The following is a 26,979-nucleotide window of genomic DNA, read 5'->3' as shown; positions in this document are numbered from 1 at the left end:
ATCACCGGGTGCACAGTGGGTCTGGGTTGAGAGCATATCACCGGGTGCACAGTGGGTCTGGGTTGAGAGTATCTTTGGGTGTACAGTGGACCTTTAAAGATGGTGAAGGCACCAGGAATGACTTTTCTTTTTGGGATATTCTAACAGTAGCGAATTCTTCAATGTACAGCAAGTGGGAAAATTGTGCTAGCAGCGTACATATGGGGAACCAAAGGAGTGGGGTGTGAAGTTCATGAGACAAGTTTGGAAAGATAGTATGAGAAAAACAGGAGTGAATCCTTCCATAAAACTCATGACATTGAAACTTAGCCAAAAAAAAATTAAGATTCTGCCCACTGTTTTTGTGAATCCCTTTTTAACTCTCTCCTGTTCACATTTGGCCCTGGTATTTTGAAACAGCATAGATTTTACAATAATTCCATTTTGATTTTAATCCATTCTCCCTGTATTAATATTTTCAGCAACCTAAGGCAAAGTGTTCATGTGATGAAATTTAAAAGTATGTATTTCAAACAAACATTTTTTACAGCATTTCTGCAATACCATTTTGTATTTTTTGGAAGAGAGAGCCAACTTTTAACACCATTCGACTCTGTTCTTGCTACCAAATGCTTCCTTTCCCACAAAATCCCCTTCCCTATATTAGAAAAGAAGCAAAGAAAAGATAATTGGTGGGCTCTATATGATTTGAAAATCAACCAAATTTGTAAAACGTAAAATAAGTTCAGTGCAATACATTATTTTATACTCTGCACTCATGAAATAGTATTACTGTATCATACTGAAAAGGTTATATATCCATATAATATTGCAACTTTATACTGAATACTAATTGAGAGTTTGGAAAGACAATCCTTACATACAAGTTTCAATTTTAAAAGTGAATCAATACGCCATAGAAAATTTACTGCCTATTAGGTGATTTACTTTTATATTTGTTTCAAATGCAACGATTATGCAGCTGATATTATCTAGCTTATTTTTGAAGGTCCTGAGAAATTACATAATGATGCTCAAAAAATTAACGGAAACAACTTAGAAGAGGCATAACTACACATAAATACATTGGCCAGATTGGAGTTAAACTAAAGCAATGGTAGGAGTTCTTTCATGCATATCTTTCCTGGAATGTTACACTCCATTACACTGTGACAACAGGTTAAAATTAAGCTTCTACTTCACAGAAAGGCAATCTTAAATGCACAATAAAGAAACAGCACCAATACCTGTTATATGAAAAAGTCCACAAAGGAACACTTGAGGAAGGAAAGATTTCATTGTGGTTTCCTCTATGCATTTGTGCAAGTGTCCGACTATAACAAAACACTGAATGTGTATGTGCTATCCTGGTGCCAGTCAGGCAAAAGCGATTAGTAATTAAACCAACCAATATACAGAGGGCTGCACTTTTATATAAGTTTGTCTCACCAGTAATCTGCCTCCGTTTCATCCCTACCCAGCTGGCTCCTGTCAAGACTGACATGAAGAATGCTTATTTCCTCAATTTCTAGTGTACTATATATTGCTACAAAGACCAATCACCATCAACGTAACCTACAGGGTTGTACTATACTCAGGAAATAAGTCAGAGATCCACAAAAGGACTTTAGACTGCCACAAGGTTGCAGATATCAGTGCATGATTCTAACTTCAGGTTGGCAATGCAAAGGTGCAGCCCGCATGGTAAAACAGAGATTTAACTGTACATTGGACTTGCTTGTATTTTGCTTTTAATTGATTTGTCCTAACTCTGTTTGGTTCAGTCAGAAATGCTTATAGATTTCAAACGGCGATGTAACTGAGCCCAAGCAGAAAGTGCCCTTAACTGTATATTTTGTGCTTAAGCTATGGAATGGTTTCACTTGAATGTTCTGAGCTATGTCTATAGACTAAAGATTATTCTGTAACCTCCCTTGTTCATTTGCTTATAAATCTACTTTTTAATAAAACAGCTTGATCCATTATGCAGATCAGGTGGCAACCTAATCTCTCACACAACGTCAACTAGGAAAGCTGCAGCTCCAGAGTCACTCCCCAGTTTTTAATTGAGCTGACACATATCTGGCTCCCTTCCCCCCTCAGCAATTCCTGCCCTACTGTCCTTTGAATCCTGAAAACACAATCAGTAAAAACAAAGGCAATGCCTGGCTAACTACAACACAGGAGCTGTCTCTTTCAAAATGTGCATAAGGAGGCAAATGGCTTCTTTGCTATTTTTATATTCATAAGCCCATAAAGGAGGAGAGATGACCTGACCATGGAAACCACTGGTAACATCAACAAAAATAATGGTTTTGTAATCTATGGACACTTTCTGTATCATTAAGACTGAATATTTTCATTTACACTGCAAAGTCTGCAATCGTCCAATGTTTCTCAAAGTTTAAGTTCCGCTATTTGTTCAAACAAATAAGATCATAAAAGTTAGGTTTGATGTCTTTATTCTCCATACAATGTTGAACAGTGTAGATTTATTAATGTCTCAAAGGAGGTGCATAATTCTCAAGGACAGTAACTGAAAAGTCTTCCTAATGTGTTGGAACTTAATATTTTAAAAGCAAAGATCACTGGCACCTTATGTATGTATATTCAAAATCATCATGTGTGTTATACTCCCACAGGAGGTTCTAAATATTCTTACACTAAACACAATAGTTCGTGAGAACAGCAGCAGGCTAGTAATTTGTATTTGGATGTGGTCGATATATGAAAAATTAAATCTAACTGAGCAGGGCTGTGGGATCCAAGCTCATAATTATATTTGCTAAACACCCTTCATTTTCAAAACTCAAATGCAATTAACAAAGACATTTCTTTCCTCTGCTAGCAGAGAGAGGTGAGAAAGAGTTGCAGATGAAAGGACTATGAAACAGAATTTTAGGGAAAATACATTCATAGAATTCCTACAGTGTGGAAACAGGCCATTTGGCCCAACAAGTCTGCAAAGACTCTCCACCCAGACTAACTCCCTCTTTTCTATCCCTGTAAGCCTGCATTTCCCATGGCTAATCCACATAACCTGCACATCCTAAGACACTATGGGCATCTTAGCATAGCCAAACCACCTAACTTGCACATCTCTGGACTGAGGAGGAAACCGGAGCATCCGGAGGAAACCCATGCAGACACTGGGGGAATATTCAAACTCCTCACAGACAGTCACCCAAGGGTGGAACAGAACCTGGATCCCTGGCTCTGTAAGGCAGCAGTGCTAATCACTGAGCCACCGTGCCACCCATATTTGCATGATGTATTGTTTCTTGGCATTTAATATGCCATAATTTGTGCTTATTGATAGGTTGTCAGCTCAGTGTTTCATGGTCCATTATATTAGTAATGCTTTGTAATAATAAGCATTCAGAGGAACTAATCTTAATACCAAACTTAAGAATATGCAAACTGATCCATAAATTCACAAGTATCATCTTTTCTGTCCATGACTGGTTAAGAAAGACCACTGTTCAAGTTAAAAGGGCCCAGATTCAAATAGATTTTTTCCCTTTCTTCATGGAAATGCCATGGGGGTCACTTTAACGTTGGAAGATGGTGTATAATTAACAATAATTCAATATAGCGCATTTTACAGCACCACCCATAGTTGAAAACACTCCATATATTTTTGCGTCATAATATTTTTTGATCCGGGATATGGAGATGCCATGTTGGACTGGAGTGAACAAACTCAGAAGTCACATGATATGAGGTTACAGCCTAACAGGTTTATTTGAAATCAAAATCTTTCGAAGCGCAGCTCCTCTGTCGGGTGAAATCAGGTTCACAATTTCAAATAAACTTGCTGGACTGAAACCTGATCTTTTGACCTAGTTATTAAATTTAACCAATGTCTCCCAAAACATGAGTTTTCAATGTGTTTGGAGATTAAGTGGCCTGCTCACCACCTTAGGGCTTTTTTGAACAAAGCTGTCCAAAATTTATCATTATGCAGTTATAGCCCAATGCTCTCACACAGTATATTGCAAATGATGCTGCTCCTGCCATGAGTAAGTTGTAAATCATGTCATGCCTGCATGCAGTGCATAGCAATGTAGTTGCTGTATGACTGCTTAAAAGTAAATTTCTTAGTTCAATTGAATCTGATTTTCACTGGGTATTACTATACTCAGCACGTTGCCAGTTTTCATTTTCCATAGATAATAAGCTCAATACTTTAAAAGGGAGCTAAACATCAAAAGCAATATAACTCGGAGATAAATCAGGGGAAATCTATTTTATCTTGGTATGATGTACAACCGTTTGTTGAATATATTTTATGCTGATTCAGGTTCTTGTTTTATAGTCATTACCAGCTTCCCTAATCCACGGACTCAACTGACTTGGGTCACGGGTTAATTTAATCATAATCTGTTCCATCTGAAAGTGGTCAGCGTGAGGCGTTCAGTCAAAGCTTTAAAGTCTGATCTGGTTCTGACTCACTAGAGATCTGAGGTCTTCCTCTTTGATATGCTGTGTTTCCCAACTGAAATGTTTGTGAAACTTTTTGTTGGTTCTGTGATGCTAATTTGATGTAATAAGCTGCAAGCAGAAGTTTTAACAGTGTGGCCATGCCTTGCCTAATTTACACTGCAGAGAAGATTAGCCTCTATTATTTTGCTGTCAGCTTCGCTCCCACGCACATTCATGCAGCCCACTGAATTTATGAGAGGGGTCAGTGTGACTAAACCACCTGCTGCTGTTTATTCAGTTCCACCAAATTCCATTTTTTCTAAAAAGAAATTGTTCTGCAAAACTGAGAATGTGGCCTTGTATTTTAGATTCTCGTATCTTTGATACTAAAACTTGCTCAACTTCCATGGCTGTAAAAGTCATCATCACTTTCCAAAAGGCAAATCAAATCTGGGTCAATGGTCAATGACCAACTACCTCTTGTTGGAATGTTGCATTAGAAATCTCAGCTGCGAGCAACTGGGGTTTTCGATGAAAACCTCAGAAATACAACATGTTGCAAGATATTTTGTTAAAGGTCTATGGGAATTAAAGATTACAGAGACTGAATTCATTGCCATATGATTCTATTAAATCTCTTCCACTACATGCATTGTATTATTATATGTGCAGTGCACTGACTGAAAGTTTCTCTAGCCATTTACTGTTCATTTGAAAATTATGAATATTGCAGCATAATTAATATTCGTTCTTTAAAGTGAGTCACAACAATGTTGCCTATTGAAGACTGAACTAGCTGTTAAACTGTTTTACTTGATGATGTAGGAAATTTTAAGTAGGATATTAAAGCCTTGAATTTCATGAGCAGCTTAATATCCTGCTCCTGCACAGCTTGACTTTACATTTCATCTGAGCGAAAACCCATTGAACTTTGACTAGATTGAGCAGGCTCAAAGGGCCAAATGGCCTAGTCTTGCTCCTAGTTTCTATGTTTTCGATCCCATCAATACAAATATTCACAATGTACCTACAGCAGAAAAATACCATCTGCACAAAATTGTAAAGCTCAGTGTCCATCAGAACACAAATATCTCCCTGCAATACAAGCTTCAAAGGGCAGATTATGGCTCTGTCTTAAGTAGCATGGAGATTGATGATAACCATGGAAAGATACAGCAAAAATGCAATCAGAATTTCAACACTGAGAAAAAGAATTGGTTGTCCCCACAGGTTTAAATGTTGAATTCAGAATCTCACTAATGAGTGGTGACTACCTTATTTCCATACATTTGCATCTTATTAGTAGTTCAACTCGCCTCATTTGCAGCAGCTCTCAATTCTTCTCTCCTTTCCTCGGAAAGAGAATAGTATCAATTCCTGACTGACAGTCAGAGTGAGCACTTGGCAGCAGCAACTCACTGTGTGCTTCTCTAGATCTTCGACCTACTCTGTATGAAATATCCCTCCTGCTCCATAGGACACCACCCTCCTCCACTCTGTATCCAAACTAATCAGTGTGACCAAACCTCCAGCCTCACCACACAATCATTCCTGCTCTTCGAACAACTCATACACCACTTCAACCAATCAGCACTTCACTTTGGAGCTTAGAGACAGTTAAAACTTGCTTCTGCCGGGTCACTTCGCATACTGGAAAATACACACTTACTTCATGCATCCACAATGGATTATTCTTATGGCTTTTGGCTTCATTTCGTAACACTCACTTACTTTGCACTCACCTGGCTTCTGTGGTTTGCTGTGCTTCTTAGCGGATTGGGGGGGGGGGTGGGGGCAGCTCAGCACAGTGATGAACTCTGAGCAATCAAAAGGGGTGCACATGTTGCAGTACAGACCATGCTCCATCAAGATCACATCACTTGCATGTGCCAGAAATTACAAGATAAATATGTTGCATGTACTTCAACTACATGGCCGTGCCTGAAAGTCAAAGATGAGTAGTCCTTACTAGGGTCAAGTACAGTCAGTCAGGGTACTGCCACATTCTGGTCAAAGGGCCTGTCTGATTCCAGAACTAGGAATAGGCCAGGCTCTAACCCTTTTGGAGTACTGAAGTTCACTGCTATGCATTGTGTTTCACTCAGGACACTGCACTGACCTGGGCCTTTATCTTGATCCAGGCTGGCTGAGACTGGAAGCATGGCCTCCTTTGCTGGTCAGCTGGAAATGTCCTCTTGTCCACCAGTACTTCCCGGTCTCTACAGATAAGCCAAGAAGCTAGCCTACCTTTCTAGGCCATTTCCTCTCGGACAAAGGAGCAGGGTCACAGTGTGAAGGGCATGTCTGTCTTGGAGTGCATGAAATATTGCTCCAGTAGGCGCTAAACACCATGCAGCTGCATGAACATCTCAAATTCCTAATGCAGTGAGCACTTCCAACACTCCTCTCTCATGATTCTACCAGACCATTGTTGCATTATTACTGAGACAAAGAAGACTGTGTGAGAAATATTGTCATGAGCAATGGCAGACAGGCCCTGTGAACCTCACTTGAAAAAACACCAACACAAAATGGGAAAACAAAAAGAAGAGCATCTCTTCCAAGTATTCAAAGACAACAAATTCCTGAAAAACTGGGTCAGAAGATGCCTATTACACGAATGATACCACTCACCCCGACACACACTCATCACACTACCTTACATCAGGAATACATCTGAACTGACCACAAGACTTTTATGACCACTGGGCATCAGAGTAGCACACCAACACACATCAACCCCATGCCAACTGCTCACGTGAACCAAAGACCGACTACCCACTCTGGCTAGGACCAATGTAATATACAAGATTCCCTGCAGAGACGGTGACAAACACTACATTGGAGAAACAGGAAGGAAATTAACCACAAGAGTACACAAGCCTCACTGACAACAAAAAGGCGCGACCAATACTCACTCATCTCCATCCACATGGATAAGGAAAACCACCAATTCGATTGGGACAACACCAGGATGCTGGGACAGGCGAAGCAGAGACAAGAACTGGAATTCCTAGAAGCCCGAGTCTCCACGTAGAAAGCGATCAATAAACACACGGAGCTAGACCCCATATACACTCCATTGTGAAGGAAAACCGGAAGTGAGGTAATCCAGCTCAATGGACAGCAGAGTTTAAAAACCAGGTGGGAAAACACACTGGCGCTTCATCAGAGGCTGCACTGAGGATGTTACCCAGCAGGGTAATGAAACGCCTGTGGAACAACAAACCAGCTCGGCGAGCCAACCAACCTCAGCATCCACAACCCGAGCTACAAATCTACTCCAAAACCCTACGGGAAAACGCAGCCCAAAGAATTTGCAACATGCAGTATTTTAAGCTTAAAAATTTATTAATACACAAATAAAATAAATTAAATAATAATGTAACAGGATCAAGGTCACCAAAGAAAGCATCTCATATTGTATGGGTATTAGCTCATTTCCAAATGGTTGATTGCATGTATTTCCTTTCGGACAGAACATAGAGCGAACACTTACACTGATTCTTGCTGTTAATTATTGTAAATTTTATCAACTGGCAAGCTGTCAAGTAAAAGAATAACATTGTAAATGTGGAAATGAATATCTCACACAATTTACCAAATGATTGCCAGTTACAAGAAGCCTTCTATACTTGTTCTATACTTGCTTTCAGAGACAAGCAAGGTCTGCACAATGATTATTTTTGCTGAGTTTTGATGCCTGTAGTCCTGAACATTAAATGAGCAGACTTCTTACCTGCAGAGTAGTATATATTTGTCCAATTTCATTTCAAGATATATATTCTGATACTAAAAAAAACCAATATGTATTCAATTGTTGAATAATTTAAGCCTATCCGAAGGAAATGTTTTGTATGCAGGCACCCTCAAGCTGTAACCAATGAAAGATGACTAACTGCATGATGTGCGCTTGTTCTAACATTTATTTGTCAGCCAAGACAATTTATTTTTCCTCTTAGTTAAACAACACAGCTACGACTCGGAATTCATGCTGCAATCTTTATGCAGTTCTTGTACTACTGCTTCAGTTACAACACTGAATCTGAAAATTGTCCTGGATACGATCATTTCTCCAGACTATACACTTTGCTCAATTTGCTTTCCGACAACAAGAATAGCTTTTTAAAAATGTTAAAGTCAAAGATGGAGAATATTTCATTTCGATTTGGTGTGAAATGGGAAATTCCTCATGTTAGATAATCTACCCTATTTTAAAATTGCCGCCTCTAAGACTCTGTTTGACTGGTAGGGCAATGTCACCAGAAAACAAGGTACAACGCTCACTGTCAGTGCATATAGTTTGTACTGATAAGTAAACTGTCCATTCTCTGATGCTGAATTTTTACATTTGAATTAGATTATTTTGAGAAGTGATGTATCACTGTTTTTTTTTGTGTGGCTTATTACTAGGACAAATTTCTAACCACAGACCATTTACAATAAAGGCCTTCTTGAATATTGTAGAAAGAAATTCCCATAGTTGTCTCTAAAAAAGTAATTACTGAATGGCTCCTCATCAAGATAGATGTGAATCACCATAAATCATATGTCATTTGAGTGGCTAGTTACAAATGGAGAGAATAGGAGAAGAGAACTTAACTTTAAACTGATGGAAAAGCACTGTGGCAGGTCTGTTACTGCTTCAGTCCATGAAACACAAGTGCTGAAAGTCTCGCATTTCGACTGAATGTGTACCTACTTCTTGAGACGTGCACACGAACGATGGCCACTCAGACCAGGAAGCATCCCACAGTTGTGTATATATCCCTCAGTATGAAGCAAAACCCTTTGGGAAAAAATAATCTAAAACACTAGAACTATTACCTGTAAATCCAGGTGCACAATGACACTTGAATCCATTGTTTTGATCTTCACAAGTGCCTTTATTCATACAAGGACCAGACTCACATTCATCGATGTTCACTGAGCAATGCTCTCCTTCCAGAAAAAAAACAGAATGATTAAAACTCTTGTTACATAAAAAAAATTCTCCTCAACAGTCTACAAGTTGAATTATTATTTAAGCACCTTCACATGACCTGAAGATATTGCTGCAAAGTATCAGAAGTCACGTGTTAAACCCTTAATAGTAAAGGACAGTGTTGAACAATGTCAAACACAAAGCAATCTAGGAACGGCAATAAATCATTCTTACAGTGAATTATAGTAGCACTCTGATCAAGTATTTATTCCCTATTGAGCTAAGTTATCACCATTTGCTAAAGTCCAACCTGGACAGGACAGATACAAAATATCAAGAAGGTAGAAACAATGTGGCTCAAGTTTTGATATTTGCTTTAAGAATTATGAACAAGCATTGACAATCAAACACCTTTTTGTTAAGTGTCCAAAATAAAAGACACAAAACTGGAAGGTAAAAATAATTGTATTTGGAAAACCTAACAATTTTGGTATTTCACATTTTATTTCAGAAACGTCCAGGAATCTGATTTTGAGAGACACAGAATATTCAAAAGGGGCACAATCTGTCCAGTGTGCTTCAACAGCATAATAGCACAATAGAGTCACAAGATTTTTCAATATCTTGTAAAACAGTCATCTTTGTTAGGGACACAGAAATCTTTTGCATTGGATCTAGCTGCAGCTACTTCAGTTGATCAGTGCAGGGTCACTGAATGATCCTCTCTGAACTGATTCAGACATGACTGAAGCTGTGATTTGGACAAGGCTTGTGACGACAATTCTGCGAAATTAGACTGAGAGATCTGTATTTTCAATAAATATACAAACAAGTATTCACTGTTTAGGACAGTTTAAGTTTAGCATGCACATTTATTGGGGTATTATTCAGACTTGAATATTTCTCATCTCTAAGATATTTTAGCTATTAGCCTAGGATTCGAATATGTTGATAAATGGACTGTACGAGTCCATTTATCAACATATTCGAATCCTAGGCTACGAGTCCATTTATTGCCATTATGGTATAATTGTTATATAATGTTGCCATGGCACTATTTTTAGGAGCATGTGAGAAAGCTGATGGTGTTCCTTGAACTAGAATATTCTGGTTCAGAGCAAGTTGTAATGATCTGAAATTCACTGCTTGAAACATGGTAGAATCAAACTTAAAGTTTACTTTCCAAAAGGATTAGATATGCACTTGGACTGGAAAGCTTTGCTGGACTATGTGAAAGGAGCAGGAGTGTAGAACAATTGGATAACTCCTTCAAAGACCCAGCACGGGTATGACGGGCTGAATAGCATTCTTCTATGCTGTATCTAAGCTTTCAGGATTCTAATTTTGGTCATTTCAGCACTTGACTAGATTAATCCTTTTGCTAGCTTAGTGCTCTTGCTGTGAAACACTGTATAGGGAAACTACAGCATAGTGACTAAGATAGTATGGTGTAGTGCTTTTGCTGTGTACAAATGGGAGAAAATAAACCATTGTCTCACCTTAAAATTCTGCAGATTTCTACCCTTTCAAAATAAATTTCCCAAAATACCAGATGGACAACATTCAGACGTTAAAAATATAAACTTGATTCACAGGACAAATTAATAATCAATTTGTAGAATGCCTAAATATCTCATGAGCAGAACACATAACTCACCATTGGTGAAATGATGGATAATTTTTGAAAGATTTTGATTCTAAGGAAGGTGACTCTGTTCTGGTATTTAAAGCTGGGAATAATATTTTTATACGATAACAGAAAAACTGATCCAGGCCAGCAATAATGTAAATGATTTTAATCAAAGCCATTGTTGCCTTTAAGAGGCATTAAAAATAAATTCACATACCACATATACTTGAATAGTTGAGTCAACCCACAAAAAAATCCAAACTCCTTCTACTTAGCATCGGCTTGATATTGAAGAGGAACTTGCCCAGTTATAAACCTAGTCATTTGAAAAAGTGTTCAGCTCCTCATGACTGGGTACATCAACATATGTTGTCATGGTTACCATCTCATTACTGCATTTTGTGTTCCCATCCATCCCACCGTCTGATATGAAAATATGGCATCATAACATAGCTGTTAGCCAAGCTGTAATAATGCTGGAAAAATCTAATTTCAGACCAAAACCTAACTGAATAGATTGTAATTATTATTGTGGTAATTTGATTACAGTGGTTTTCAGTCACTGAACATATTCACACAGGCTGTCAATGTAATTTTAACAAAAGAACCTCAGTTCATTTTACAAGACAAAACCATATATATAGAAAACAATTTTGAAAGATCTTATCATAAACAGCGGAAGAATGATTTAGCCCCTTTTCCCAGCAACATTCTTTATAGACACTCAATTTCAATGAAGAGTCAATCCTAACTTCATTTTAAAATTTCATCCTTACGCATCTCCCTTCGATGACTTTCTCTCTCTTCCCCAGATGTGATTCAGTCCATTACTGTCTCTTCCTGAGACAACAGACAGGCCAACTCATTGGCTTTGACTACTTTGAGGCTGCTAAAACAGGAACAGGAAAGCTTTGCTGGACTATGTGAAAGGAGCAGGAGTGTTTAGTTTAAAACTAGTTTAAAACTTCTATTCAACTCTGATGACCTGTAGGCTTCCACAAACTAATAACCATCTTTTTGCTGAAATAGATTTTTTCTACTGAACTTGACTTGCTTGTGGTTATCTGCCTTTTTTATAGGTCATAAAAGTTTCGCATAGTATATCAATGAGCAATTATCTCACCAGGTAACTTAGTTATTTACCATAGACAATACAGTGTTGTGCTGGAGAACACAGCAGGCCAGGGAGCATCAGAGGATCAGGAAAGGTGATGTTTCGGGTCAGTACCCTTCTTCAGGATTTCTGATTTCTGAAAAGGGGTCCGACGCAAAATGCCAGCTTTCCTGCTCCTCTGGTGCTGCCTGGCCTGCTGTGTTCCTCCAGCACCACACTGTTATCTCTGTTACTACTGTAATAAACAGTGAGTTTGGTGAGAAAGCAAGGTGATAGGAGAAGGTAGATTTCAATCCCTCAAAAATATTTAAGTTGACCACTACTTTCTGGTTAAAATTGTGACCTCAGAAATGCAACTTTTATATAAGTACAAACTGCCCACATACATACTGCAAATTGTTCTAGAATGTTTGATAGTGTTAGCAATGAAAGGCACCATTGTCCTTATTCAATATTTCCACCTCAACCTCTAAGAAGTGGTATCAAGAGTTGAATATTAAAAGCAATGCCCTTTTTAGAAGCAAATTAATTTGCAATTTCAAGTGTAGTGAGTGTAAAAAGGGAGTTAAGTCTATTTTCTGTATTCCACACCATTTCTAAACCTGAAATCTTCATTTTAGGTTTCAAGTTTAGGCTGACCTGCAAAGCCACGTTGACAAAGGCAAATATAGCCAGATGCATCAGCATAACTGAAAGTGGGCTTGAACTGTGGGAGATGGGCATAATACTTTTGAGTGGAGCGTTCCAAACATGTGCCATTATTCAAACAAGGCTTTGTTGCACATTCATCGATATCGACTTCACAGTGTGATCCAGTGTAACCTGTTGAAATAGAAGCAAATCACAAACTTCAGATGTTAGAACATTCAATGATAGGATTATTCCCAGCATTGCAACCAATTTGGAATATTGTTCATTTTATCATTCTGAAAACAGTACTACAGCAATACTATTTGCACAGCAATTAACAGTACTGGTAAAGAAATGTGACTGTATTGCTCAAGTTCCATACTGAAATTGAGAAAAACCAGGAGGTTAAAGAAATGAGAATGGAGGTTGAAGCCAGAAAACCCATTTGTTTTACAATAAATGTCTTGGGTTCTCTTTTGCATCCATCTATCAAAACACATGGTGATCTTAGTAAGGAACAATGGTGTTCTGAGCAATATGGAAGCAGTGCACTGTCTTTCTCTAGTCTCCCTAATCTATAGGTCACAATATAAATATAATTATTTTATTTGGTTCTCAGTGTGACCACTTGTATACTTTATTTCTCTGACTTAAAACGATCCAGTTTATTTAATAGCCACAAAATTATTAACTCTTCGTAGACAAAACGTATTCAACGTTTATGCAAAACTGGTTAACACACAAATTTGAATATAAAAAATATAACCGTTTACCCTCTAAATAACCCAAAACATATGAAGAAAAATGTCCACATAGACAACACCTACTCCTCTGCCTTCAATCTACTTTGTTACCTCTTCAAAAAATTCAATCAAGTTAGTGAGACAAGATTTCCAATGCACAAAGCCATGTTAACTATCCCTAATCAGTCCATGCCTTTCCAAATGCATTTAAGTCCGGTTCCTCAGAATCCCCTCCAACAACCTACCCACCACTTATGTCAAGCTCACCAGTCTATAATTCCCTGGCTTTTCCTTTTCACCTTTCTTAATTGACTGGAACTACCATTGTATTAAGGGCTTGGATGGAGAAGAATTTGTTAAGTTTGCACAAGAATTTTTTTTTTCAGTATGTGGATGTACCTACCTGAGAAGGAACAAAACTTGACCTTCTCTTGGGAAATAAGGCAGGATAGGTGACTGAGGTGTCAGCATGGGAGCACTTTGGGGCGAGTGAATATGATTCTATTAGTTTTAAAACAATTATAGAAAAGGTTAGACCTCAGTTAAACGTTAAAGTTCTAAATTGGAGTCAGGCCAATTTTGATGGGATCAGGCAGGAATTTTCAAAAGTTGACTAGGGAAGGATGTTTGCAGGTAAAGGCACAGGTGGAATATGGAAGGTCTTTAAAAATGAAATAATGGGAGTCCAAAGACAGTACGTTCCTGCTGGTACAAAGGGCAAGGCTGGTAATTGCAGGGAATGTAGAGTACAATGGGACCGCGTTCATATGGGCTGATGGGTCCAGCAGTGGCAGGTGGAGTTTAAAATAAAGCTGTCACCCCTATATTTAGCTGCTTATTAATCCCTATAGCTTACTTCAACTTCTGGTTACTTAGATCATTCAGACATAGCTACATTCTCGACAAAACATTGTCAATTATGTTTTTCCACGCAGTGTGAACAATCTTTAAGCAATGAAGCTATAGTAGCGAACTCCACATCAAAAGTTTGACTTCTGAATTTTTTGAAGGCTGAAGGACTATGATTAACATATGAAAATCCTTTCCTGCAGGCAGGACAGACAGAGCTGTTAGCAATCCCATGGTTTGTTCTTCTACCATACAGTATCACATTTGGTGTTTTAGAAAAGTATTTCACGATCTATGCTTGACTCATCACAGAGCTGCACCTACCCCAAGTCAATAGGATTGCTTGCTGTTTTGGAGAGTTTAATGAAGTTAGGGGCAGCCAAGAAAAATTCATTGATCAAAATGTTTTCATCTCTTAAAAGATGACTGGCCACACTACCTTGGTTTTCTCTTCAAAGAAATCCATTACAGGAGCAACTACAGTGCTGACATTTGGCAGGAAGTTGAAATTGAAGCCACACATGCTTGAAGCTCATGACATTTCTTGTTTAGCTTTAGGGGCAGAGAACTCCACTAGAGTTTGTACCTTTGCTATTCTTGCCAGCATTTGTCTATGCTCTAGTATATACCTCAGGTAGGTTTCCTATCCCTTTGCAAACTCACTCATAACAAGTTCTATTGCTAAATCAGCTGATTAAACTTTCTAAACACAGCTAATTGTCCCAAGCGGTCTGTCCAAGTGTCAGCATCTATCAATATGTTGCCAAGGCATACTACACAGTGAGGAACACTGATCATCACTAGCTCAACAGTCTCAAAAAAGTAAATGGGGCATTGTTTAACCCAAATGCCATCACTTAGCATTGGGAAAGACCATCTGATTTGACAAAGGCCAATTTATCCTTAGCTTAGGGTATTAAAAGTACCTCTTAATATTCCTTTAACAAATCTATTTTACTAAGATATTTGGCACTGACAACCCTATTAATACAGTCATTCATTCAAGGAACTTGGTAAGAATCTGCCTTTGTTACTGTATTGACCCTTCTGTATTCTGTACAAAATCTGGTTGAACCATTGGGCTTAGGCTCTAAGCATAAAACCATAGGATGTAGAAAAGAAGTAGACCATTCAGCTCATTGAGTCTGCTCCACTATTCAATGAGATCAGGACTGATCTGATAATCGTCAACAGCACCTTCGAGACTTTTCTTCTCTATAACCCTTGATTCCCTTACTATTTAAAATTTTGTCAATCTCAACCTGAGTATGCTTCACAACCCAGCCTCACATGACTGGGGAACTGCAGGTACTTCTACTGGGATTAAATTGGATGTTTTCTAATAGAGCTGCACAGAGATGTTATTATCTTCCTCTGCAGCAGGTGGGACTTAAACCTTGTCCTCCTGGCTCAGCGGTAGGGACACTGCTAATATAATCGCAGGAACCCTCAGCTGATTTGGTAATATAGTGAATTTCTAGTTTTACCTGGGTATGTTTCTCTATAAGTAAACCATAGAGATGCTGTTTCATCAAAGCAGATTCTCCTACATCCATGTAATGTTGGGCTAAAGCTGATATTACATTTGCAGAGTGCTTTGTTGTGGTTGGCTGGCTCGCCGAGCTGGTTTGTTGTTCCGCACATGTTTCATTACCCCGCTGGGTAGCATCATCAGTGCAGCCTCTGATGAAGCGTTGGTGTGTTTTCCACCTGGTTTTTAAACTCTGGGGTCCATTGTGACGGATTGCCTCACTTCCGGGTTTCCTCCGTAGTGGAATGTACATGGGGTCGGGTTCAATGTGTTTATTAGTAGCCTGCTTCGTGGAGTGCCATGCTTCCAGGGATTCTCGTGCTTGTCTCCCCCTAGCCTGTCCCAGGATCTTGGTGTTGTCCCAGTCAAAGTCATGGTTCTCCTTGTCCATGTAGATTGAGATGAGTGAGTATTGGTCGTGTCTTTTTGTAGCCAGTTTGTGTTCATGTACTCTTGCTGTTAGTTTCCTTCCTGTTTGTCCGATGTAGTGTTTCTCGCAGTCTCTGCAGGGGATCTTGTAGATGACATTGGTCCTGTCCATGGCAGAAAGCAGGTCTTTAGTTCGGGTGAGCAGTTGTTGTAGGGTTGCTGTGGGTTTGTGTGCCACTCTGATGCTCAGCAGTCATAGAAGTCTTATGGTGAGTTCTGACATGTTCTTGATGTAGGGGAGTGTGATGAGACACTCAGAGGCTGCACTGAGGATGTTACCCAGGGTAATGAAGCGTCGGTGGATCAACAAACCAGCTCGGTGAGCCATCCAACCTCAACACCCACAACCCAACCTACAAATCTACTCCAAAACCTGCAGAGAGCTTTAAGTTCTAAGAATAGCTTTGTTTGGTCCCCCTGTTATTTTGGCTCAAAAAAATAAGTGTAGAAACCTACACTCGGTTCGCAATAAACAGCTGCACCTCCCAGTCGCGAACATTTCAACTCCCCCTCCCATTCCTCAGAAAACATGTCCATCCTGGGCCTCCTGCAGTGCAACAATGATGCCACGCGAAGGTTGCAGGAGCAGCAACTCATTCTGCTTGGGAACCCTGCAGCCCAATGGTATCAATGTGGATTTCACAAGCTTCAAAACATCCCCTCCCCCACTGCATCTCAAAACCAGCCCAGCTCGTCCCCGCCTCCCTAACCTGTTCTTCCTCTCACCTATCCCCTCCTTCCACCTCAAGTTGCACCCCCAGCTCCTACCTACTAACCTCATCCCAGGCCCTTGACCTGTCCGTCCTCCTTGGACCGACCTATCCCCTCCCTACCTACGCTCACCTTTACTGGCTCCATCCGCACCTCTTTAACTTGTCTGTCTCCTCCCCACCTATCTTCTCCTCTATCCATCTTTGATCCGCCTCCCCCTCTCTCCCTATTTATTTCAGAAACCTCCTCCCCTCCCCCATTTCTGATGAAGGGTCGAGGCCCGAAATGTCAGCTTTTGCGCTCCTAAGATGCTGCTTGGCCTGCTGCGTCCATCCAGCTCCACACTTTGCTATCGCCGATTCTCCAGCATCTGCAGTTCCTATTATCTCTGTTCGACCTCCCTACCAGTTCAATGTTATCTAATAGGGAACTGGGTTCAGGATTGGTCCAAGGTTCTTTTTTACCTCATTCCCACTATCATTTTCATCCTCACAGGCCTCAATTCTTGACATACCTGCACTTTTTTTTAAATCATCCTCTCGGTGCTGATATTGTTTCAATATATGATACAGGCAATGTTTTTTCCAACGATCTGGGACATCAATCAAATAAAGTTACTTTACCAACCCTTGCAACTATTTTATATGGACCAGGGATAATGGTGCACTTTGTAAGGACAGTAATACTAACATGTCATCCCTTTTTGAAACATTCAAGATTCGGTAGCCCCCACTACTTTATGATTGTTTGCAATGCTATAAGGTGTTCCTGAGTAGAACACCCTAGAATCCACATTGCAGACTCCTGTAAACCGCTTCCAGAATGCAGATGCAGAGTCTAACATTGAGGATCTCCTTATCAGTTCTAGGAAACATTTTTAAAATTAGTTTTAGAGGATCACTTATCTCATGCCCATAAACTAAGTTAAAAAAAAGTGTATCAGAGATAATGGGAACTGCAGATGCTGGAGAATCCAAGATAATAAAGCGTGAAGTTGGATGAACACAGCAGGCCAAGCAGCATCTCAGGAGCGCTAAAGCTGACATTTCGGGATGAGACCCTTCCTCTCTGATGAAGGGTCTAGGCCTGAAATGTCAGCTTTTGTGCTCCTGAGATGCTGCTTGGCCTGCTGTGTTCATCCAGCTTCACACTTTATTATCTTAAAAAAAAGTGAAACCAGTCGACGCATTAGAGAATCTCTGACAAATAATAGAAACTCGAGCCCTTTGTCCCAATCAGGAAGACGTGCATGACAGGATGTCACAACCATCATTTTGAGTGGTGATAGTACCTTTCCAATGCTCCTTATGGTTGGGGTTGGTATGTTGCAGATGTAACATTTGTTCCAGTCAGAATTCTCATAACCTGCTTAAAAATTTGTGACAAAAAACTGGAACCCTTTTCTAACTGAATCTCCATCAGTAAACTCAATCGAGTGAACAACTGGGTTAACTTTTCCATCACTATCTTAGCAGTGATTGTTCTCAAGGATAGGGCTGCTGGGACTTGAGTAGCCATATATATTTATAATTGTAAGCACCTGCAGGCATCCCACTTCTATTTGTGGTAAAGTTTTCACACAATCTACTGGTCACACCTTGCTAAATGGTTCTTCAAAAACAGGTATCTCTCATTACCAAACACGACTGACTGCATGTCGTGATTTTCTCACCATCTTGTACATATGGCACGTTTTACGAAACAGTACCGCATCCTTGTGAAGATCTGACCAGTAAAAATGTTGGCTTATACATGTTTGGATCATCCAGATCTCCACAAGTCCTCTACAGGAATTCAACAAGTTATCCTCAATATTTCTGGATGAGCTCTGCCCATCAACATGCTTTGCCTAAACAGTGTCCAGTTTTCCTCTGGCCGCCTCATCTGCTTAGCTGCCTTTTCAAAGGAAATGAAACATGCCTTAGTGTTCCTTTCATCACAGTTTGGGAGGACTTGCAAAAATATGAAGAGCTCCCCATTTGACTTGGAGGAAATTAGAAATTAACATTGACAATCCACCAGTCTCATTATATCATCAAACCTGATCTCAGACCAACTCACAAATCTCTTTTTATTATTTCTTTAGTCATCTTTTGTTGGTTTTTAAAACGTTCCTAATCCTCTGTCTGGCCACTAATCATTACCATGTAGTATGTTTTTATTTCATTTGATACAATCCTTAACTTCCCTGGTTAACCATGGTTGATTGATCCCTTTAAAAGGATTCATCTTTTTCACTGGCATATTCTATGTTGTGAGCCATGAACTATTTTCCTTCATATCTGCCTCTATACATCAACTCCTGGAATTCATATCTATCCCAGGCCACTTCAGCCAACTCTGCACTGGTCCTGACATAATGAGAGAGAATACATTGTTCCAGTGCTACTTCTGCAGCTGCAGGTGATATTCTGTTCAAGACATTTTCTTCCTTTCTGATATCATACATCAGGGTATGAGTTGGCACAGTCAGTCACATCATGTTAACTTTATATTGGAGCTCAGGGACGCCAAGGCTTGTAGGTTTCGCCACATTACTTTGACTGTAGAGACACATCTACATGGGATTCGCCTTCACTTGCTTTCTTAATGCTTGTCCGCTTTGCGTTTCCTTGGAGCTGCCAGTCTCTGTATACTTCACATTGCTTTATTAGCACACACTTACTCACCTCCACACTGACTTCCGGGCTGCCAGTCACTGTCACATTGCTTCTTTTTTATTGCATGAGGTCTCTGGTACTGAGTTAAAAGCTACTGGATTCTGGGCGAAGGGAGAGGCAAGCAGCCTCCCTAGTTGGAGAGCAGAACTGCCAACAAGGACGTTTGTGTGGAATTGTGATTCATTAACATCAGACATTCATGCGGCAAACACACTGCACGGCTTCAAGCAAATGGCCAGGTGTGAAAGTCAATGGGGAGCAGACATTTGTAGGCTGAAGGGTGGACTGCGCTAAGTCTGGGGGTCTGTGGTCAGTCCGGAGGGTCTATGATCAGTCGGGGAGATTGCAGTCAGTCGGGGGGGGGGGGGGGTTCTGCGGCCAGTCAGGGAGACTGTGGTCAATTGGGCGGGCTGTCACAGTCAATGAAGGGACTTGTCCTATTCTAGTCCAAGGACTGACCACAGTTAGCCAGGCACATGATGCTATCTGAGTCTGGGGATTGTGTCCAAGATTTGGACAGGCTCACACTTGTGGTTCAAATGGATACAGTCCAGGAATTACAGGTAGGTCAGTCGGGGAACTGTGGAGATGTCAGTCTATGGCAATAAGGCAAAAGGAGGGATTGCGAGTGATGGTGGTGGTGAAGCTTGAACAGAGCTGGTAAGGTGCCTCCACTGACTGAGGAAGACGGACAAAGAGCAGGAGGATTTCTTTGTTTGGGAGGATGAGGTGGGTAAGACCTGTTGCTTAGGCATGCTGAGTGCAATAATAAGAGCTGTCATCCTTGACCCATGATGAGAGATGTATGCAGTGACAGAGTTTGAGTGAGTCGTAGCCCAGTCAGTCTGAGGTAGCTGAGAACAAAGTGGTAGCACTAGCCCCTTCGGAAAGCAGAAGGTCACTGACCTTTTCCCTGCACTTCCAGGCATCCTATCTCAGCTGGGACACAACATCTTGAGATTCAGGCTGGTCATAAATGGGGACAGTGAGCTCTGGGGCAATCATGTACCCTCCTCTCCACCTCCCTGTCTCCAGGTCCCTATCAGCTAAGCAGAGAGTGAGCTCTCCTCTCCGTTGGGCCATGCCTTCAATGAGATGGACAAGCAGCGTGGCTGAGGAGTGATTCCTGGCTCGCAATGTCTTAAGTGAAGTGTAGACTAACTTTACATATGGTGCAGTGCCTAGATCCCAGCGCAAGCCACGTAATGCCCTGAGAGAGACATTCAAGAGCCAAACTGTACAATTAGTGAGGGGTAGAGAAAAGTCATGGCAGACCAGATTAGAAGAAGAAGTAAACATGCCACATTGGACCCATAACAATAGGTTCTCACAGAAATCAGACAGTTGAGCTGGGAAACATTTCCTTCTACAGGCTGATCACTAAATGAATCAGAAAGTGCAAGCTGACAGTCATAAGCCCAGACACGGGCACTGGCAGTAAATGGGTAGTTAGCATAAAACGTGTGACTTGCAAGAAATGTCTTGCTTAAAAAAAAAATTTACTCTTTCATTGACCTTTTATAAAAAAAAACACAATCCAGGTATGCACAATCCTTCAAATTCACATCTTCAAAAGTAATTAAATATGAAGCTACTGTAACAGTAGAAACATATAATAAGGCCATTCAAACCCTCAAGCCGAAGCAATTTCTCAGGTAGCTCATGGCTTATCTGCATCTTAACTTCATATAGCTTCCTTGATTCTAGAACCCTTCACATCCTTGTCTCTAGCACTCTTAGTTTTAATTCTTAGCTCACCAAGCCCAATAAAGGGAGACAGTGTGGTCACCATCGGCACGTTCTTGTCAGATCAGTTCCATACTCAAGAAAAAAATCAATTAGGTTTGTTATTGATGACTTGCGCCTTATGAATCAGGTCACAGAATCTCTAGGGTGTGGAAAGAAGTCATTCAGCCCATCATGTCTGCACTGACCCTCCATATTGCATCCCACCCACACCCTCACTATCTCCACATTCCCCTTGCTTAAATCAACCTAGTCTGCACATCCGCGGACATTATGGGGTACTTTACCATGGCCAATCCACCTAATCTGCACATTTTTGGACTGTGGGAGGAAACCCATGCAGACACAGGCAGAATGTGCAAATTCCACACGGACAGTTGCTCAATGGTGGAACTGAACCCAGGTCCCTGGTGGTGTGAGGCAGCAGTGCTAACCACTGTGCACCTTGTCACCCACGGTCAGCTCATGTTTGTTAAGTGTTCAGTCACTATGCTCCTTGTAATAGATTCTAAGAGAATGGAATGACGCACAGAACGTTTGTTTCCACTAGGTCATCCAGAAGACATCAAAAAAAAAATTCAGCTCTCTTCCTGATGTCAAAACAGCATTTGATAGGAGGACAATTTTCCCATCTTAATTCATGAGTGCAGAAAGAACCTCATTCCATATGTCTACATGAATTGTTTCCTGAATGATTCTTTGCCACAACCAAAGGGAGGCTAGATCTCAAATTAGACATATGGCATAGAAGTAGGCCATTCAGACCTTATGTTGATTCTGCCATTTAATGAGCTTGTGACTGAACTGATAACCCTCAACTCCACTTTCCTGCCATTTCCCCACAATCATTGAATCTCTTACTGATTACAGCCCTGTCTATCTCAGCCTTGATCATACTTATGACCTAACCTCAACAGCCCTCTGCAGTGAAGAATTCAATAGGTTCATGATCCTCAAAGAAGAAATACCTCCGCATCGCTGTCTCAAATGTGTGACCCCTCATTCTGAGATTATGCGCACTGGTCTTAGATGCTCCCAGAAAGGGAAACAACTTCTCTGCATTAAAATTAATACATCACTGTCTTTTATTTGTTTGGATGCAGATGAATCTGTTTTGCTTTGGCATTTTCTGTTCATACTGAATAGAAAGTAAGTTTGAAAACAATCACATCCTACAGTTGGCGACTTCTATAAACTCTTGATAGGAACACATCTTTGTATTAGTGGTAGCATAAAATGTAGAGTTTCAACCGCACTGCAGATGGCCATGTTAAGCAGCGCCCGAGCTCCAAGCTGACATTCAATGTGATACACATTTTTCAGTGGGTTGTCACCTTAACATACAGGGCTCACCACATTATTGGCTCAGCCAATGGTGGCTCCAGTTCTAGATGGTGCATTCAGGTAGTGACCTCCGGTTGTTAACCAACCTCCAAATCCTTCTAATCCAAGGCAAAGGTGTAAAAGTAAAACAAAAGGCTAGTTTGGAGACTCCAATTACAGCACTTCTCAAGTTTAAAGTCAAAAATTCTGACGTAAACAAGTGAATTACATGATGGTGGTCGATCTACAATTCATAATAGTAGTTTTCACAGAGTAATCTCTGTGTATAGGTAATGATGATGTGAGTTTTCTGGGAGATTGTTTCTGTAGTTTTAATAATCCCCAGCCCCTCCCTTTTGCTCCTCTTTGACATATGTACTCACCATCCCAGCAGAGACAAGTGTAGCTTTTCACTCCTTCCAGACATGTCCCGTTGTTAACACATGGATTGGACGCACACTCAGGGATGTCTATCTCGCAATTTGTGCCCATAAATCCTGTTTCAGTGCAGTTACACATGTAACTACAGAAACAAAATGGAGCATGTGAGTATTAACTTAATTTCAGCAAATAAGATGAAGAGACATGTACTTTAAATGTCGACGGCAAGTCATTTTGAGGGGAACAATTGATTTTGTTCCTTATGAAAGAAGGCTGATGCTTTGGCAACAGTATCTCAAAGTCCTCTTGCACTTTGTCACAGCTTTATATTTGTGCTTTCAAGTCCACTCATCAAGTTTGTCAGATCCACCAATAAAGGAAATTTGATGGAGATTGAGAAGTTTATGAGCTAATTATCTGTGTTACTGGCTTACTGCTTATTGGTGCAGGTCTGAAAGTAGGCCCTTCACTGACTTCTTAAACTCATGAATAAGAGGCAGAGTGTTGCAGGATATTTAACCTGCCTACAATTTAAATTCCACGACCCTTTTAAAATGCATTAGTCAACCTCTTTGTGAAATTGCAACAGTGAGTTTAATATTAAACATTCCCTGGAGATTTTAAAAAAATCAACTTTGAGTTAACTTGAGATAACTGTCAGTAAATTAAGCAGGGCAACATTTGAAAGGAATTATTATCCATTATATATCTCATGCAATACGTTACAATTGTTGTAAAGCAAAGTTCCAAACTTCCAGGTTATTCAAAGATTTTCTGCATTAAAATGATCTGTGACTCTGTGTAAGGTTCCATTATTGAACAAATCACTTTTTAGAAGAATATAGTGGTATCTGAAGGATGAACACTCATCCTGTCCAAGATGAATACTGTTCAGAGTGCAATTTCACGTACAGCTGTGAAGATACATGTAGGATGTACGTGATCAGTCAAGAATGGTATACATTGATGAAATAAATGGTGCAATAATGTGATAATACCTACATCAGTCAATACAAATGTAATTTCAGTGTGGTTCCAATCTCAAGTTCCTTTGACTGTATATTATGCATTTCTTCCTCTCCACATCCTAAGATTTTAGGCAATACAAAAATATATAATTCTTCTCCATTATCCTTACCACAAACCCCACACACCAGGGCTCGTCATCACATGGGCTGCTACCGCAACCAGCCCATTGTCAGCCACTAACAGTCATCAACAGCTATTGAACCTGCCAGGCTGACCTTTCCTATTATCTCTGCTGCCAGACCTGTTGAGTTTTCCCAACAATTTCTGTGTTTATTTCCAGTATATGGAGTTCAGTGTCTTCTCTTGTTCGGTTATATCTACTTGATCGATTAAAATGCTCTCAAACTTGTAATTTTCCGTGAAAACAGTGATAGCTGTACCTCTGGCCGATCTTCACCGCTTGTTAATCATTTGGCTCTGAAGACTATAGGTACCGAGAACAACATAAGTTCTCTTTTGCCCAATTCTTGAGGGAAGAAACTTTAAATTGGGTAAAATGGGAATTTACAGATCCATATGAGACAAATTTTGATGTACTAATGAAGAATAATTCAATTTAATCATGTTGATTTTCTTTTAATGTGTTTGTGTCACATATTTTGCTGTCATTATTTTACGCTTGAAATATGCATGAAATTAAGTCATTAAACTAGGAATTAGAAAACAGCCTTGCATTATTTTTGCCAGGGTGAGAGAGCTCGTGCATGATCCATGAATTGTTCTTGCAAGAACTATTTGTTTCCAAATATTCAAGAAATTAACAAGTAAAAGTTGAACGATTTTGATGGAAACTGTCCAAAAATTATTAATTAAATAATTTTTAAAAGCAAGTAGTGAGGAAGATTACCTAGTATTCCACATATTATCAACATCAAAGCATGGTGAGGATTTCCTAGTAATTTTGATTTTTGGAATTAGCTTATTTCAAAATACTTCTTCAATTTTGTGACAAAGTAGCAATTTTTCAAAGTCTTTCTGATATATTGGCAACAATTGCAACTTCCTTCTTTTGTTTTTCTATTTGTGGGTCAAATGCCAGTGATCGGTTTAGTCTTTTTGCCTCGTGCGTCAATCAGTCCTCAGCCATTATAGTAAATTTTAACTGAGGCAATTAGTTCAAAGTATTCTGTGAAATACCCTTTTTTATTTCATTTGGCAGCTTGCAACTTGTATTAGTTTGCAACCATCTCTCACTGTATCCATGAGTACATCAAAGGAGCTGACTGCAAGGTGCAAATATTGTAAGTTGCGAACTGTGCCGCCACCTAGGGGTAGAAATTAGAACACCAATTGAAAAGTCAAGATGTGACAAATTGCTAGGCTTTCTCATTTCCTTTCCCATCTTAAACTGAATTGCCGTCCCTTAATTCTATGAAGATTTCAATAACCAAGAGGGCAAGTAAGTGGCCTGTTCACTGGACCGTATGACTTTAGCCAACTGTAACGTGATATATTAGAGCAACCCTCTTTCCAACTTGCCCCTTCTTACTATTGGGAACTTACTATATCGCTGCTAACTTTCCTGTTCCCATGCTTAAAGTTGAAATTTGTGTAGAAAACCAGAAGTGTAGTTTTAGGTGTTATTCCCAAATCAGAGTTGCCTCTTTTTTGCTGCTATAGTTGGCTTGATGCAAACATAACAATGATCTGGGAACACAGATCCTGTATTTTGGAGACATCGAAAATGGAAACACATTGGTCTAAATTTTACAGTGGTAACAATGGCAAAACTGTCAGCTTTCACTATAATTATACCATTGAAATGGACAGCAACTTCTGGAGATTGCATATGCACAGAATAATGTGGAAATGCAGAGATTGCTTTCAGTTGTTCCACAGTCATTTAGGCATCTGCACTCTGCAATCAATGGAAACCCTATTGTGTAGATGACAGCTCCATTCCTTTGCCTGGTCTTGCTGTAAAATCATTTGAAAAAGTTCCACATTGTTAAATGTATACTGCTATGAATTTCATAACTACCATCTCACTGGATATGAGGAACTAATGTTATATTATGTACTAAAACCAAATTTCATTTTTATAAAGTTCCACATTTTTCTCAGCTCACTTTTACAAGTTTATCTATATTTTGGCTTCAATGTTAATCAGATCAGAACTAATTTTTTTGTAAGAATATTTTACTTAAAGGTGAAGTATGCAAGTGCTTTTAACTTCCTGGTTTCCTTCGTGAATAATTGAAAATGTTTGGCTGCTGATCTGCTTGCTGACATCATTGCTGCCACATTCCCTCTACGAAAAACCAGATGTAACTACCACTGGAAAAGCAGGACATGCAGGCCGAAGACTGTTGAAGCTTTGTGGCTGCTTTTAGCAAGTCCAAGAGTGAGCATCACCATGACTGCAAAATTTAGTCAGTTAAGTGTGTAAGATTGTAACAGGTTTAACAGGCTAGATAAAAAGAAGTTTATTCCCCCCCCCCCCCGCCCAAGAGCTGATGATACAAGTACTAGGGGACACACGTTCAATGTTTTGGGAAAGTGAGATGGGAGGTGTGAGAAAGTAGTTCTTTGTTGCTTGAGGCAATGTCCTGGAACTTGATGGCTGCATGGGTCATACTGTCTTAATTGTGAATGATTTCAAAAAGAAATTGGACCCACATCAAGAAAATACAGCAGGGCTGCGGGTGTAGAGCAGAGATATGGAATTAATTGGATTGCTGCACACAAAACTGCCATGCCCTCAATGTGTTAGTGATTTTATGACTTCTGAATCAGATAAAGGAAAAATTGTAAACTATTGAATTTTAAGGACACTGTTTCACCTGAGAGTTTTAATTGATAAGCCAGTAAGTGCATTTATCCTATAAAGTCGTTCTTTGGCAAATTTAAACATATTTCACATGTAATCTTGTTG

The 26,979-nt window shown here is 39.8% G+C and overlaps 1 protein-coding gene across 1 annotated transcript in view; it reads right to left on the bottom strand.

Moving 5' to 3' along the window:
* Positions 1–26,979, bottom strand: part of LOC125465260 (protein crumbs homolog 1-like) — a 175,965-nt gene that overhangs the window by 49,135 nt on the left and 99,851 nt on the right. The window contains exons 4-6 of the mRNA XM_059638411.1: positions 23,078–23,217; positions 12,712–12,894; positions 9,232–9,345 (exon numbers count right to left, since the gene is read on the bottom strand). Coding sequence (XP_059494394.1) covers positions 9,232–9,345; positions 12,712–12,894; positions 23,078–23,217 — 437 coding nt within the window. The remainder of the gene's footprint in view (positions 1–9,231; positions 9,346–12,711; positions 12,895–23,077; positions 23,218–26,979) is intronic.

Source organism: Stegostoma tigrinum, chromosome 29, assembly GCF_030684315.1.
Source record: "Stegostoma tigrinum isolate sSteTig4 chromosome 29, sSteTig4.hap1, whole genome shotgun sequence".
In the NCBI taxonomy this organism is placed as follows: Eukaryota; Metazoa; Chordata; class Chondrichthyes; order Orectolobiformes; family Stegostomatidae; genus Stegostoma; species Stegostoma tigrinum.
The sequence above is the reverse complement of the archived record's forward strand: the minus strand, read 5'-3'. Positions and strand labels throughout refer to the sequence as shown.